We start from the raw sequence: 14,605 nt of genomic DNA on the forward strand, positions 1-14,605 counted from the left end.
AAAGATATTTAAGGCCATCTTCTTGGTGCAGTGATAATGCACTGCTTAAGGGAAATTGGTTTGAACATGGCAACTATGGTTTGAGACCCTGGCTCAGTCAGTCTGAAACACACAGGCATGACCAGACTCTGTACAGGGTACTTCTCTCTTCCTCGCTCGCTCTCATTCACATGTACACATGCACATACTCTATCATGAATAAGGAAAAAATTATCTAAAAAAGTAATTTATTCGTAACGTATTAATTCATAACAGAATAATACTGGTTTGTGAAAATGGAAACATAAAATGATTTGTGAGGAGTGTGCATTTCATGTTCTTAGAACAAAACTCAACACAGTTTATTTAAGAGAAAGTTTTTAGATATGTTTCTTTTAAAAAAATGAATTTTGAAAATGAATGCATTTTTAGAAAAGTATTTAATATGATAATTTCCTCATATTGTTATGTACATTCAAGTGAAATAAATTCATGAAGCAACTTTTTTTGTACTGCTTTCTGTGTGTATGTGTGTGTGTCTTACAGTAATAACAAGTAGTGGCTACAGTCCCAGATCAGCGCATCAGTATTCCCCACAACTCTACCCTTCCAAGTAAGTGGTCAGTAGATTCTTAAAGAATTGTTAGAACAGTGTCTGGAATTATCATTATCAAATCTGCATTCACCCAATATAACAACTTAAAGTTGGCAAACATTTTTGCCAATATATAAATGTATTATAGATAGCGGGATAGACAGATACTCGAATAAGTTGGACATGCAGATAATTATCTGCGCAGATTAGAAATAGAAACATCCATTTATATCTGGATAATTCCCCTTATTCTTGATATTTACATACCTTGAGAAAAGCCAGAATATACTTTATTTTTAATGAAAAAATTTTAAATTCTGGCTAGTTTAAAGAAAATCTAAAGAGATTACATTTTATTTAAGCATCAATACTTCACAATTTCATCATTGAAATATTTTTATTGGATTTCAAGTTTTAAGAAACATGTTTTGGGAGAATATACCTTCTTGATTTTGTATCTAATGTGGTCATCCGATTGAATTCAGTGGTAAATATTTCAGATTTAACTATATCAAATACCTATATCTGTTTGTTTGGAATCAATAGCTATGTCAAGATTTTGATACGCCTTTATATACACTTTGCTATTTTCTGTAGCATCTGAAGTGTCTGCCCTTAGTATAGTCTGGGGATTGGCTGTCCTTTGGGAAACATTATGTAAACTGTGGCATGATGGAGGGATGGTATTTCAATTCTCTTCAGGAGACTTCCTTTATTTATTTATTTAGGTTTTTGATTTTTTTGAATAAGATTCTTATTAGAGCTTTAAATATACTTTTGTACTCATAAAATATTAGGTCACTCTGGTGAGTGCAAGTATGTTCAGGAGCACATTAACTGGTTTGTGCTCCATTTTTCTCACTTATTAATTGGAGTGCTCTTTCTGATTGATGTAAACAAGAATCAGACTTAGAAAGGGGTGTGGACGTTTGAGGTGTAGACTCTAGGAGTTTAAATGATTTGTTCAAGGTCACTAGACTAGTTTATAGCAGAGCCTGGACTCTTACCATTCAGACTCTGGTTTTTTTTCTGATATTGCTAAAATTATATTGAGGATAAAGAGGAGGATTAGTTCCTGGATATTATAGGATTTCACTGAATCTAAGCTGTCTGAATGAATGTGCAGTCTTTGTTGCCACAGTAATGCTATTTTTCTGATATTTAGGCCCTATCCACACATTCTTTCTACACCAGCAGCTCAAACAATGTCTGCTTATGCAGGCCAGACTCAGTATTCGGGGATGCAGCAGCCAGCCGTCTACACAGCCTACTCGCAGACAGGACAGCCCTACAGCCTGCCCACTTACGGTATTTCACATCTTCTATCTTCTCCATTAGGTATGAGCAGGTAATCCTGCTGACTAGTAGTTTCATATTGAAATGTAAGTTGTAACTCAGAATGCAGATCATCTTCTTAACTAAATGGTTTGCCGATACGTTTTCTAAACAGATTTGGGTGTGATGTTACCAGCCATCAAGACGGAGAGCGGGCTTTCCCAAACTCAGTCCCCATTACAGAGTGGCTGCCTCAGCTACAGCCCAGGATTTTCTACCCCGCAGCCAGGCCAGACACCTTATTCTTACCAGATGCCAGGTAAGGAGCCACACACGAAACACACTATGTGAGAAGTAATTCTTCAAATAATACTTCTTGACTTCCGTATAGGAACACCCACCCTGAAGACAGTATTAAACTTTGCGACTGCTCACACAGTTTCTTAAGAAAAGCCAGATGACTAGGCAGAAACATGATGAAAATAGTTGAATGTACATCAAGAAACATGACCCATACCAAATTTAAATACTTAGGTTTAAGCTGTGTAACAAGGGCAGGAAAGCAGGTCCAAGCAAAGCAGCCTCCCAGCCAGCCAGCAGGTCAGTCACACGTTTAGTGTCTACTTAAGCAGTTTCAAAGATTCATAGCACAGACCAGTATTTTCTTTTCTGTATTCCTTAAGTACACAGTGCTGTTTTGGTTACATTTAAAGGGGAATTCACTCTTTTCTACGTTCCACTTAGCACTGAGTGATTGAGGAGTTTTTGTTCATTCTTAAAATACTTCCTTCCTCTTGGTATATATTTCTTAATAAAACTATTTATACAATGTGTTTTCCCTGAAATAAAAATCCTCCATATATGATCCTTATTTAATTTTTCTTATTTTTGGCTTCTATTAAAAGTTATGGGACCAGCCTCATACTCTATTGCTTAGGGGTGCCAGATCCCATATAGCCAACTGTGGTTCAAATCTCAGTGTTGGCTGCTTGAAAAACATGCTGGGTGTGTGTGCATGCCCCCAGATTTGACAGGTTGAAGAAATAAAGGAGAAGGGATTGCAGTGTGAGCACACCCCACTGGGGAATACTTTCTTCTATTCTCTGTCCCTCTGTGTCTCTCTGGCAAGCACGCACCCCCACCCTACAATGAAAAAAAAAAGTATAATAAAAAATAAATTATGTTTAGTTTTTCTGTAATAGTTGAAGAATTTTAGTGATGTAGTAAAAACAAACAAAAAAACTAGTGCCTATTTGTCATAATGTACCAGCCTATTTTGGTACAAATATTTTTTTGAAATTCAAGTATTTACTCCCATAATATACACTTTCTATGGATATTTAGAAGACTTCTTTTAGCTACCTGGATATTTGTGGCTGGAGGGGCCGGACTCTTTTCCACCTGGAATGTAGGTAGATGCATATTTGCATACGTATTGTAGCCTCATGAACCACATAGCTTCAGTTAGCAGTGTGACAGAGAGCAGAAAGATATTATCTTTTATTTCCCAAATACATTCACATTAGATACTCTAGGTTGGGTCAATTTGCATTGATTATGTAGTACTGTTGATTACCAGTCAAAATACATTAATAAACCAAACAACTAGCTGCCTCTGTAATCTCATTTTACTTCTGATAAAAACATTCCATAAAGACATACTTTTTTAAAAAAAAAATTATAGTGGATATTTCAATTGTTTTTATCCTTATTTTAAAAAGTAAGTAAATACATTTAAGACTTCTTAGTAAAATTTTAGAAGGCATGCATACCTTAGATTATTGCAGTATTAACTGCTAAGCCTTGAGTCTGAACCCTAGTTCACAATTCCTTTTGGTCTAAAAAAAAGCATGAATGAAGGAAAAGATGGGGAGCTGCAGGCGTCAGTTTCAGCTGCCCTCTGTGTTTATTTCCCGTGCTAATAATACCATTCAGTTGATATGATCATTTGAAAATTTTAGTAAGTTTTTGGAAGGAGTATCAGTCTGTGTCAGATTTTGTGCGTTGTGTACTCATGTACCTCTAGTCACCATTCCTTGGGTGTTCACCTCAGTCCTTGTGAAGACTGCTCCCCTGTGGTCCTGGTTACCCCAGCAGATTCCGTGGGAGAGCCTTTACCAGCTGTTCCAGAAGAGCTAGAACTGCACATATTTTCTTTCTAAATCTTTCAACTTCCAGTTCTACTGCCTTTGTAACAAAATGCAAAATATGTTTCTCTCACTGAATTTTGCAAAGTGAAATATATTTATCATTGTACAGAGAATCCCTTTTTAAAATGTGATCTGTTCTTTACCTCTAGGTTCTAGTTTTGCACCATCGTCTACCATTTATGCAAATAATTCAGTTTCCAATTCCACAAATTTCAGTGGCTCACAGCAGGTATAGTAGCTCTTTGTATTTATGCTTTTGAAATCTGTTGCAGATCTTTGAAGACTACTTTCAAATTGTCGTATTAGTGTATTCCTACAAAATAAGGGTTTTATTTTATTATTTATAATTAAGATACCATTTCAAGATAGTAGACTGTCCTGAATTCTTCAGACATGTGTTATTCTGGATATTTTAAGTTTCTCGATTGATAAAAGTTTTTCCTTTAAAAATGTAAAGTGTTACTGTTTTATATATTTGGCCTGGCATTGTAAAATATGTTGTATACTATTCTGTTATCTTATACAATATTAAAAATAGACTTTTTGATGTAAAGTTTATCATCATGGATATTAATTAATATATTGAACTATAATCAATCATAGGATCATGCTGTAGGCAATGTCATCATTGAAAAGTACTAGTTGTTACTGAACAGAATCCCTCTAGACCTACTGTTGACTTTTTAAATTATTTAATGATGGCCTTTAATAAGTGTTTGATTTCTAATTTCCTGACAACTGTATTTTTTTTACTTTTGTCACTGTACCTGCCTCAAGTAGTCCTTAGTATTCTTCCTAATTATATTTCCTTAATATTTTTTGTAAGTTTGAAAATCTATCTTGTTAGAATTCTGTGTGGAACCAAAGCGAATGTTCCCAAATGCGTAAATTGGCTCAGAGCTAGATAATTTTAAGATACGTGTTTGCTTCCAAATTTTGTGTTTTTAATTCCTGATTATCAACATATTCTGAGTAGTTGAGATTGAAGGGTAGTTGACATTGGGCAGGCAGTGTACTATTTTATTCTAAGATAATTGTTGAAGTTTTATATATCCTTAAATGTAAGATACTGCACAAGTGTTTACTTTTGACTTACTGAAAGAATCCTACTAGTTGCTTTCTCTGAGTTTTAGTAATATAACAGAATGCAAAAAAGGAAATTTTAATTATTAAAATAGTATCGAGTGGGATCAGCAGATGGAATAATGGTTATGTTGCTGGACCCCCACATAGTCGGCCACAGTTCAAGTTTCAGACCCAGCAGCCTAAGACTCACACCAGAAGCACTGTGTGCATGCTCAAAATTCCAAGAGGAGAATGGAGGAGAAAGGATTGTGGTGTGGTCATTTCCCCACGGGGTGATTTCTCACTTTCTGTCTGACTATTTCTCTGATGAGTGCACATGCGCTGTAACAGAAAAAAATTATAATAAAGAGAAAATAGTATAGAGTAATGATACTTTGCTATGATTAAACTATGTAAGTTTGCATTAGTTATAAACAATGATTTCTTAAAACTCTAAACGTCAGTACTCACGTGCATGGTTTATTAAAAATCTGAGAATTACTGGGACCAGCAGTTGGCATAATGGCTACATCGCTGGACTCCCACGTAGTCAACCGTGGTTCAAGTCCTGGACCTGGTGGCTTAAACTCACTCCAGGTGCATGTGTGTGCGTGCCCAAGCTCCTGAGAGGAGAATGGAGGAGAAGGGATTGTGACGTGGCCATCCCCCCTGGGAGTGTGTGTGTGTGACTTCTCGCTTTCTGTCTCTCTGTCTCTCTGGCAAGCACACACGCCCTATAGCAAAAACCTCTCAAAAAAAAAAAAACTGTGAATTACTGATACCTTAATTTTATTAATTTATTGATACAATAGACTTTGAGTACTTAGCTATACATTAGATTTTGACAAGGCATTAAAGATTCAAAAATAATAAGTCCTTGTCTCCATTTTCTGAAAAGACACAATCTTCCTGAAGAAACAGACATGGAAATAACTTAGATAGAAATTGGGATATAGTGGACATAATAATAGAAACATAGCCCAGACAGAGTAGTAGTGTAAAAGACAGATTACTTCCACTCTACTTCAAAGAATTCAAAACAAAAAAGATTAATACATGAGAAGAAAATGTATTGATGAAGATAAGTTTTTATCGTAAAACAAATTCACTGCTATCTGAAGATTTAAATACAGTGGATCCAGTATAAAATGTGATCTCTATTTTTGACTGTGGTCTGGATACCAGTTTAGCAAATTCTTGCTGAGTGCCTATTAAATATTAGGAAGTGGTCTGTTTACTGATGGATGTGGAGGTGGTGCCAGGTGAATCTGACCTGATTCCCACATCATGGAACTTATACCATACTGAGAGAGACAGACAGTAAGCCAGTGAACATACAGATAAATGTATAATTGGAAAGTATGAAGGCAAAAACCAGAGTCCTATTTTTTTTTTTAAAGAGAGACTTTTGCTATAGGCATGTACACTCACTGGAGAGACAGAGAGCAAGAAATCACCTTCAGGCAATGGCCATGCCACACAGTTCCTTCTCCTACAGTCCCTTCTCGGGATTTTGGGCATGGACACACAGGCACCCAGTGTGAGTTTCAAGCTGCTGGTTCTGGGACTTGAACTGTGGTCAATTACATGGGAGTCTAGTGATGTAGCCATTCTGCCATTGCGTATCCAAGACTAGAGTCCTATTAAAATATTAATAGACATCAACTTTTTAACAAGAGAGGATGTATTGAAGACTGTTCTGTGAAAACCATATTTAGGTCAAGATGTCTTTAGAGTTAGGTGAAGAATCAAAGCAAGGATGTTTCAGGAAAAGAGAGCAACCCCAGGGGGGTGAAAGGTTTACTATGACATTGAACTTAAAGGAGGCTGGAGTTATGTATAAAGGGAAAGTGGGGAAATAAACATGAACAGAGAGAGGCAGGGCACTGTGCTTCACAGTAAGGGATGGGGGTTCTCCTCCCAGCCCAGTGGGAAACTGTAAAAGAATTTTGAGCAGGAGGATAACATCGTATAATTCATGCTTTGAAAATACCACTCTGGCTTCAGAAACTTGGCACCAAGCCAAATATGGAAATGAGATAAATTAGAAAGCGTACTTTGGCTACAACAGGAAGTTAAGGTAGTTGGAGAAGGGTGACAGTGGAAATGAAGTGGGAACTTTCGAGAGGTTTGAGAAGAAAAAAGACATTATATTCACTAGAAGCTAGTGGTCTGGACCATACAATATGGCTTTATCTTCCTCTGAGGACATCAGCTAGCTAATGGAGAGCTTCAATGCACAGGTGCCAGACGTAGGCTCTCCAGGTTTCCTGCTCCAGCTTTGAAACTTACAAGCGCATGACTTGCAGATCACTTCACCACTCTGTGCCTTAGGCCCTTTCTCTGTAAAATGTAGATAATAATATCACACAGATGATTGTAAGGATTAAATGGATGAAACTATTTAAGCCCTCAGAACAGTCTCCACCCAAAATAAGCACTGTGAAAATGTTTGCTGTCACCATTTCACTCTGAGAAAGATGTTTTGCTCACAACTTTGTTCAAATATTAATAAGAATTTTTTCCCCATCTCACAGTTGAGATTGGGAACATGATATCCTTAAATTAGCAGAATAATAGAATCTAAATTTTCTGTCACATGACAGTCTTTTCTGATAAGACATGTATTTGCTTATACGGGAAGTCTCCTTTTTTGGAAACCACATCAGATATGGAAATATGGATCTTTGTTCCCTTCAGAACATGTTACATCAGGGGATCTTAATCCTGACCAAAGATGTATCATCACTGATAACGTTTTGGGGTAAAACCTGCTTAGGTACATTAAACACTGATTATCACTGTAAATCTTTGCTTTTCATCTTAATATGTTATAAAGATTTTTAAGGGCCAATCCTATCATTTTAAAGTTCTTAAAATTTTTTCATTAAAAACAAAGGGTTGAGGGAACCAGCAGTTAGCATAGTGGCATTGTTGCTGGACTCCCACATAGTCGACCACGGTTCGCCTCCCGGACCCGGTGGCTTAAAACTCACGCCGGGCACGTGTGCATGTGTGCCCAAGATCCCGAGAGGAGAATGGAGGAGAAGATATTGCGGCGTGGCCATCCCCCCTGGGGGGTGATTTCTCACTTTCTGTCTCTCTGTCTGTCTCTGTCTGTCTGGCGAGCGCACGTGCCCTATAGCGAAAATCTCTCCAAAAAAAAAAAAAAAACGAAGGGACGAAGGGTTCCTCTAGTGATTTCATTTTTTATTTGTAACAAAGAAGGGAAATTATTGGATTGTCAGAAAAGTCATGATGCACTTTTGCATACAAAAAATATATCATGACTTTTCTCACAACCTGATAAATAGTGGAAAACCTCACTAAAAACTTAAGAAAAAAAATAATTATTTTATTTTGATTTGACCAGAGAGGGACAGAGAGAGAAAGAGAGAGGGAAAGTGAGAAAGAAGCTGCCAGGTTCAGGACTCAAACATGGTCAGCCATGTGGGAATCCATCGCCCTTAACCACCATGCCACCTGCTGGCCCCCCTTACTAAAAACTTTTAAGTGAAAGCCTCAAGTGGCATATAGCTTGTGAGGGGCCAGGTAAGAAAAAAATGTTTCATTTTTCTTCTTTTCCTTCCTTTTTCTTCCTACCAAAATAATAAAATGACCAAGAAAGGGAATAAAACAAAAATCCCAAAATATGGAGTGAGTTTTCATGGAAGAGGAGCAGCTACAACTCCTCCTTGCTGGGGCTGTTGGGAGATGGATAAGCACTGATTTTGTGAATATTACCTGGTTCCACTTTCTCTCCTCTTCAAGTACATAAGTTCTAAGGACTTAACTCTTGAGGATAAGCAATAATGGGGTTGGGCAAAGTGAAGTTATGCAACCTTTAGTCGCATTAAAATTTGGGTGCTGGAACTAGTTTGCAGAATCGGTAAGGTTGTTTGTTACTACCTGTGTGTAAAAGATGCCTATGAAATAGTCTTTGGTCCTTAAGATCACCTCATCATGAACTCAGAAACAGAGCTTAATATTAACTTTTCAGTTGCCATAGGGAATGATTTTCTTTGGAGCATACTAGACGATAGTTTCCCTTTCAAACACACGCATTTCAATTATTGTTTCAGGATTATCCATCCTACACAGCCTTTGGCCAAAACCAGTATGCACAGTATTACTCAGCATCAACATATGGAGCGTATATGACATCCAACAACACAGCTGACGGCACGTCATCATCAACCTCTACCTATCAGCTGCAGGAGTCACTTCCAGGATTGACTAGCCAACCAGGTACAGATCTTCACCCAGGTGACATACATCATATATTTTACAGTATCTAATAATATGGAAAAGATGAATATTTCAAAACATGGCTGATAGCTTATAGATAATTGTTCTGATATTGAATCTACATTAGCCTCATTATGTAAAAATGAGATTCGTCTGGCATTTCAGAAAGTCCTTTTAGATATAGGACAGATAGAAGACTTTGATTTCCGAATGACAGTGTATTTATGAATATAAATATAAAAAGGTAATGGATCTTTTGCCATTCTCATTCTTCTGTGAAACACATGACAACAAAATTGTATTGGGTTTTTGGAAAAGTCATGACACATTTTTGCACAGAAAAAAATATGTCATGACTTTCCTGACAACTTGGTAATATCATCTTGAGTATGACTGAAACTTCTTTTATACTGGAGAGTGTATACCCTCTGCACCTTTGACAGGCATCAGTGGTTCTAGCCAGTGGACATTCCCTGCATTGCTAGGATTTACAGGATCAGCAGTAGGAGGTTTGATGTCTTTCATCAGTGTGCATATTTAAAATAGATTCTGGTTTTTATTATCTAAGCTTTCTCTATTCTTATTAAGGTTGTATTTGCTACATAAATGATCCCATCTGAAGTAAAGTTAAAAGCACATTTAATGGAAATTCAGCATAATTTCAAAACAAAAATCCAGGACTCTTAGAGAAATTATGAAAATGATTTTAAAATTATGAATAAAGGCAAAGAAATTACAAGAGCCAAAATAATTTAGAAAATAAGAACAAAATTAGAAGATTCATATTGCCTGATTTCTAAAATTATGTACAGTAATCAAGAAAGCATGAAATGATATACAGTGATTGAATGTACAAAGAAAGAAAGAACAGTACTAGCAAAGGAATAGGTAAGTACAGCCATAAAAAAGAATGGAGAATTCAGAAATACACTCATACACAGTACCAGAAAACCAATTTATGACAAAGGGTGCAAAGGCAATTGAATAGAAAATGAATATATTCTTAGCAAATGATGCATTCTTAGCAAATGATGCCAGAATAATTGGACATCTATTTGCAAAGGAAAAATAGCTCAGATACAAAAATTAACTCAAAGGGGATCATGTTAATCTATAAGTAAAAACTAAAAGTATAAAAACTTTCAGAAGAAAACATGGAGAAAATCTTTTTGACCTTAGGCTACATAAAGATTTTATAGATATGGTACTAAGAACACAATCCGTGAAAGAAAAGATAAAGTAGATCTTATAAAATTAAGAATGTCTGCGCTTTGAAAGACATTGTTAGAAGAATTTTTAAAAGTCAAACCACAGATTGAGAGAAAATATTTGCAAAACACATCTCCAATAACAGACTTGCATCCAAAACATATAAAGAATGCTCAAAATGAGGTTAAGAATTTTCAGAAACATCATTTGAGTATATTAGTGTATTTGCCTTCAAATATTTAAAAAAAATTCAGATTTATCTCTGCTTATTTTTCTTATTCATCTTGGAAGGAATGAAAATCGGGATACATGGCCACAGTACTGTAAATGCTTTCTAACTGGCCTGGTGGGACCAGGATAATCCAATATCATTAAATAATTATTATTGTGTATCTATTTGATATCAGCACTGTGCCAGAAATGGATATTTCAGCAGTGAGTGTGCTCTCTACATAGCTTTAGGTTCTATTTAACAATCAAGACAAAGATCCAGAAAAATAATTACAACAGTGATGAGTACAGAGAAAGTAAAATGGTAGAAAATGTGGAGAATATTATCTAGTAAACTCACTCAGACCTAAAGAAGTAACAATGAAACTGATCTTTTAAGCTAAGCCAAGGTATGTGTAATCATAAATCGATAAAATGGTAACATCCATTATTTTTAGATCCTTCTTCAGAATATCATTTTTGTGTCGCATGGAAAAAGAGTAAATATTGTTTGCCTTTGGTGCTCCAACTTTCAGTTTCTTTCCTCTTCTTCCTTTCATTTAGATCATCCCTAGGAGCTTATAGCCCCTTTGAATTCCAGGTCCTTATCTCTTTAAGTCTTCTTGTTTAGTCTTTCCATGAGCCTCAGCCTCCTGAGCATCTGTACACATGCAAGGCCATGACTGGAGGGTGGCCAGTGAAATTGCAAAGGCACAATATGTTAAGGGGCACTCGTTCTCAGGTGCCCTAGGAGCCTCACTTGTTTACTTGTTATTCGTAGCTTGTACCTCATGTTCCAAATCTGTCCTAATTGTTTTTGAGGCAATACTTGCATTTCATCAAGGATCATACCTTAATTTAGACAATGAATGATTTCAAAATTTTTGCTTAACAGGTTGTGGAGATGTTTTAGATAAGGAGCTATTTGATATGCTGTTATCACACTGAAAGTTTTTGTTTTTTTGTTTTTGTTTTCCAATAGGGAAAACAAGGTAAGGTAACTAAAAGCACAGAAGTATTTGATCCAGGTGTCAGAGACTGAAAGACAGGCAGGATCAGCAGGCTGTCTTATAATTTACTAAACTACAGCTACCTTGAATGAAAACTATGTGTATACTCAACTGTGGTATATGCTGGGTAGAGTTTTGAGTAAAAAAGGTTGATTTGGCTCTGATTTCCATGTGAACACAATAGTTTCCCTGCAAAAAAAAAAAAAAAGCACAGATGGTTGCATTCCACTAGCTGAAGAATAATCAGCATTCAAAATAACTTTTATTCATATTAAAAATAATGAATATTTGCAGGTAGATATTCTGTGTACATGCCATTGAATGTGACACATTCATCTGTAGTATTCTTATATTCACTGTGAGAATGCTGCAGTTTCTTCAGGCTTCCATTGGTTGCTAATGCCAGCAAATATGATTCAGCATAATTTTTAAATTTTATCAGACTTCCTATTGAATTTTTATTTCCACTTGTAGTTGTACTATCCTCCCAACCAAAATCATAATAGCAGACATGTCTGGAGCTTTAAAGGAATTTTGTGACCTCAGACCTTTGGGAGAGGTAGTTTTAAGTTTAATTTTGCCTTTTCCGATCTGGCATCTGTCCAAAGAGCAAATATGTTTATAACTACAAGATTTTTCTGATGAAATCTGATGGATTATGTTCAAGGACAGGAAAAGTATTTCTCTTTTACTGGTTCTCTATTTTGGACTTAAAACAGAGACTTAACAATTAAATCCACAATTTTTCATAAAATATTCACTGTTGACTTCCATTTTAAAAATAGAAACATGCCTTATGTTCAATAAGAAACAGCTGGGTTTTTTTTCTGATTTAAAGATATATCTAATGAAATAATGTCACATCTAAATATCTAAAATTTACAAGGTATAGTTTTTCATTACTGTACTGGTGAAAGAATAATTATTCAGTCAAGTATGGTGTTGGCTCAAGAAAAGCCTAGGGCAATTGGTAATAGCTCTGCTATTCAGAAATTATAAATAGCATTCAATTATTTGTTTTACCTTATTGACAGTGGATTTAAAGAAACGTTACTATGCTGATTAAGAACAGACATTTTACTTCATTACCTTCATGAAGATCATTCTTTGCCTTTAAGATAAAGTTTATCTTAGGTATATTGTCTTTTTTATTTGCATTCAGAAAGTTTGAGTATTGATTAACACATACAATGAGATGACTTTATAGCTTCTTTTCAAATATTTTAATCATCTTTAAATTGAAGTAAAGTTAGTAATTTGTAACTGTATTATGCTTCATGCTAAGACCTTGGAAAACATTACATTATCTAGTTGAACTTAACAAGTGCTTGATTAGCTATATTTATAAAAGGTAACAAATTTAGTAAGAATGCTTTCCTCTAAGAAAAGAAGCCAGTTTCTTAAGCAGAAAACAGCTGACCTCTTAAAATTTCATGATATTGAAGTTAGAAAGAGAAGCAAAGTACTCTCTACCTCATCTCACTGACACTAACAAGAGGATTTAGATGGGAAGGATGGACTACATTGAACTTTTCTGCCAATTTACATTTTCTCTCTGCAATACTATTGTGCCCTTCTGCAATTACCTGAATGAAATTTGGCAGAGGCACTGGAATTAATTCTCCTTTTAAAAAAAAGTGTCAACAAATGTTTAATGACCAGTTGAGGTCAAGTTACTAGTTTTATCCTTTATCAGAAGAAAGGATAGTAGCACCTTCAAATTGCATAGCGGTCAGTACAATTCCACCTGGGTTGCTGTAAGAACCCAGATACATCATGTGCCTCCCACAGAACATGCTCTTTTACTTCTTTGAAGTTCTCTTCATTAATTTCTTGACTCATCCTCTCACAAAAGTTGTATAAAGTCTCTATCACATTTTAAAAATGTATTTAAAATGACTAGAAAATTAAGTATATTTATCATGTACAATATGTTATTTTGAAAAATATATACATTATGAAAGGCTTAAACTCAGCTAGTTAACATATTTATTACATCACAATAATAATTATCATAGTTACAACATTTCAAGTCTGTTCTCTTAGCAGGTTGTAAGAATACAGTACATTGTTATAAAGTATGATCACCATATGGTACAATAAATCTCTTAAATTCATTCTTCTTATATTTAATACAGTTTTGTAACTTTTGGTTGTTATAAGGTGTGTGTGCTCTCCAGAGAGACAGAGAGTGAAAGAGGGAAATTGAGAAATCACCCCTCAGGAGTATGGCCACACTGCAATCCTTTCTCCAGTCTCCTCTTGAGATTTTGGGCATGCATACATGCCCAGCATGATTTTCAAGCTGCTGGGTCTGGGACATGAACCATGCAGTTGGCCATGAGGGATTCAGCACCTTAAGCTACACACCACCTGCTGGCCTATTTTGTATTTTTTAACCAAGGTCTTCCCAACCCCTCTTCCCACCACTATAGCCCCTGACAACCACTGTTCTATTCTTTAATTTCCACAAATACAACTTTTTTAAACTTTACATACACATAACTTAGAACATTTAGTATTTGAATCTCTGTATCTGACTTATTTTTCTTAGCATTATGTCCTCCGGGTTCACTCATATCATTACAAATGATAGCATTTCCTTTTTGAGGCTGATTAATATTCTATTGTATATGTATATCACATTTTCTTTATCCATTCATTCATTGACGGTGACTTGGTTTGAGTCTGTATCTTAAATATTTGTGAATAATTCTGCAGTGAACATGGGAGTGCAGGTATCTTCTGAACATAATGATTTCATTTCTTTTGGACATATACCAAGTTAGTGGGAATGCTAGATCACATGGTAGTTCTATTTTTTTAATTCTAATACAGATGGTGCTGTATTAGTGATATTCTCT

The 14,605-nt window shown here is 35.5% G+C and overlaps 1 protein-coding gene across 7 annotated transcripts in view; it reads left to right on the forward strand.

The window, feature by feature from the left end:
* The window catches only part of EYA4 (EYA transcriptional coactivator and phosphatase 4), a 325,860-nt gene that overhangs the window by 247,142 nt on the left and 64,113 nt on the right, over positions 1-14,605 (forward strand). For 4 of the 7 annotated variants that reach the window (XM_006144324.3, XM_006144325.3, XM_006144328.3 and 1 more), the window contains 5 exons: positions 526-592; positions 1,740-1,882; positions 2,025-2,168; positions 4,149-4,228; positions 9,147-9,330. In XM_006144324.3, the coding sequence (XP_006144386.1) occupies positions 526-592; positions 1,740-1,882; positions 2,025-2,168; positions 4,149-4,228; positions 9,147-9,330 (618 nt within the window). The remainder of the gene's footprint in view (positions 1-525; positions 593-1,739; positions 1,883-2,024; positions 2,169-4,148; positions 4,229-9,146; positions 9,331-14,605) is intronic. The other 3 variants (XM_006144330.3, XM_006144326.3, XM_014586215.2) reach the window with 1 other exon arrangement.

This window comes from Tupaia chinensis, unplaced genomic scaffold (assembly GCF_000334495.1).
Source record: "Tupaia chinensis unplaced genomic scaffold, TupChi_1.0 Scaffold000117_2, whole genome shotgun sequence".
In the NCBI taxonomy this organism is placed as follows: Eukaryota; Metazoa; Chordata; class Mammalia; order Scandentia; family Tupaiidae; genus Tupaia; species Tupaia belangeri.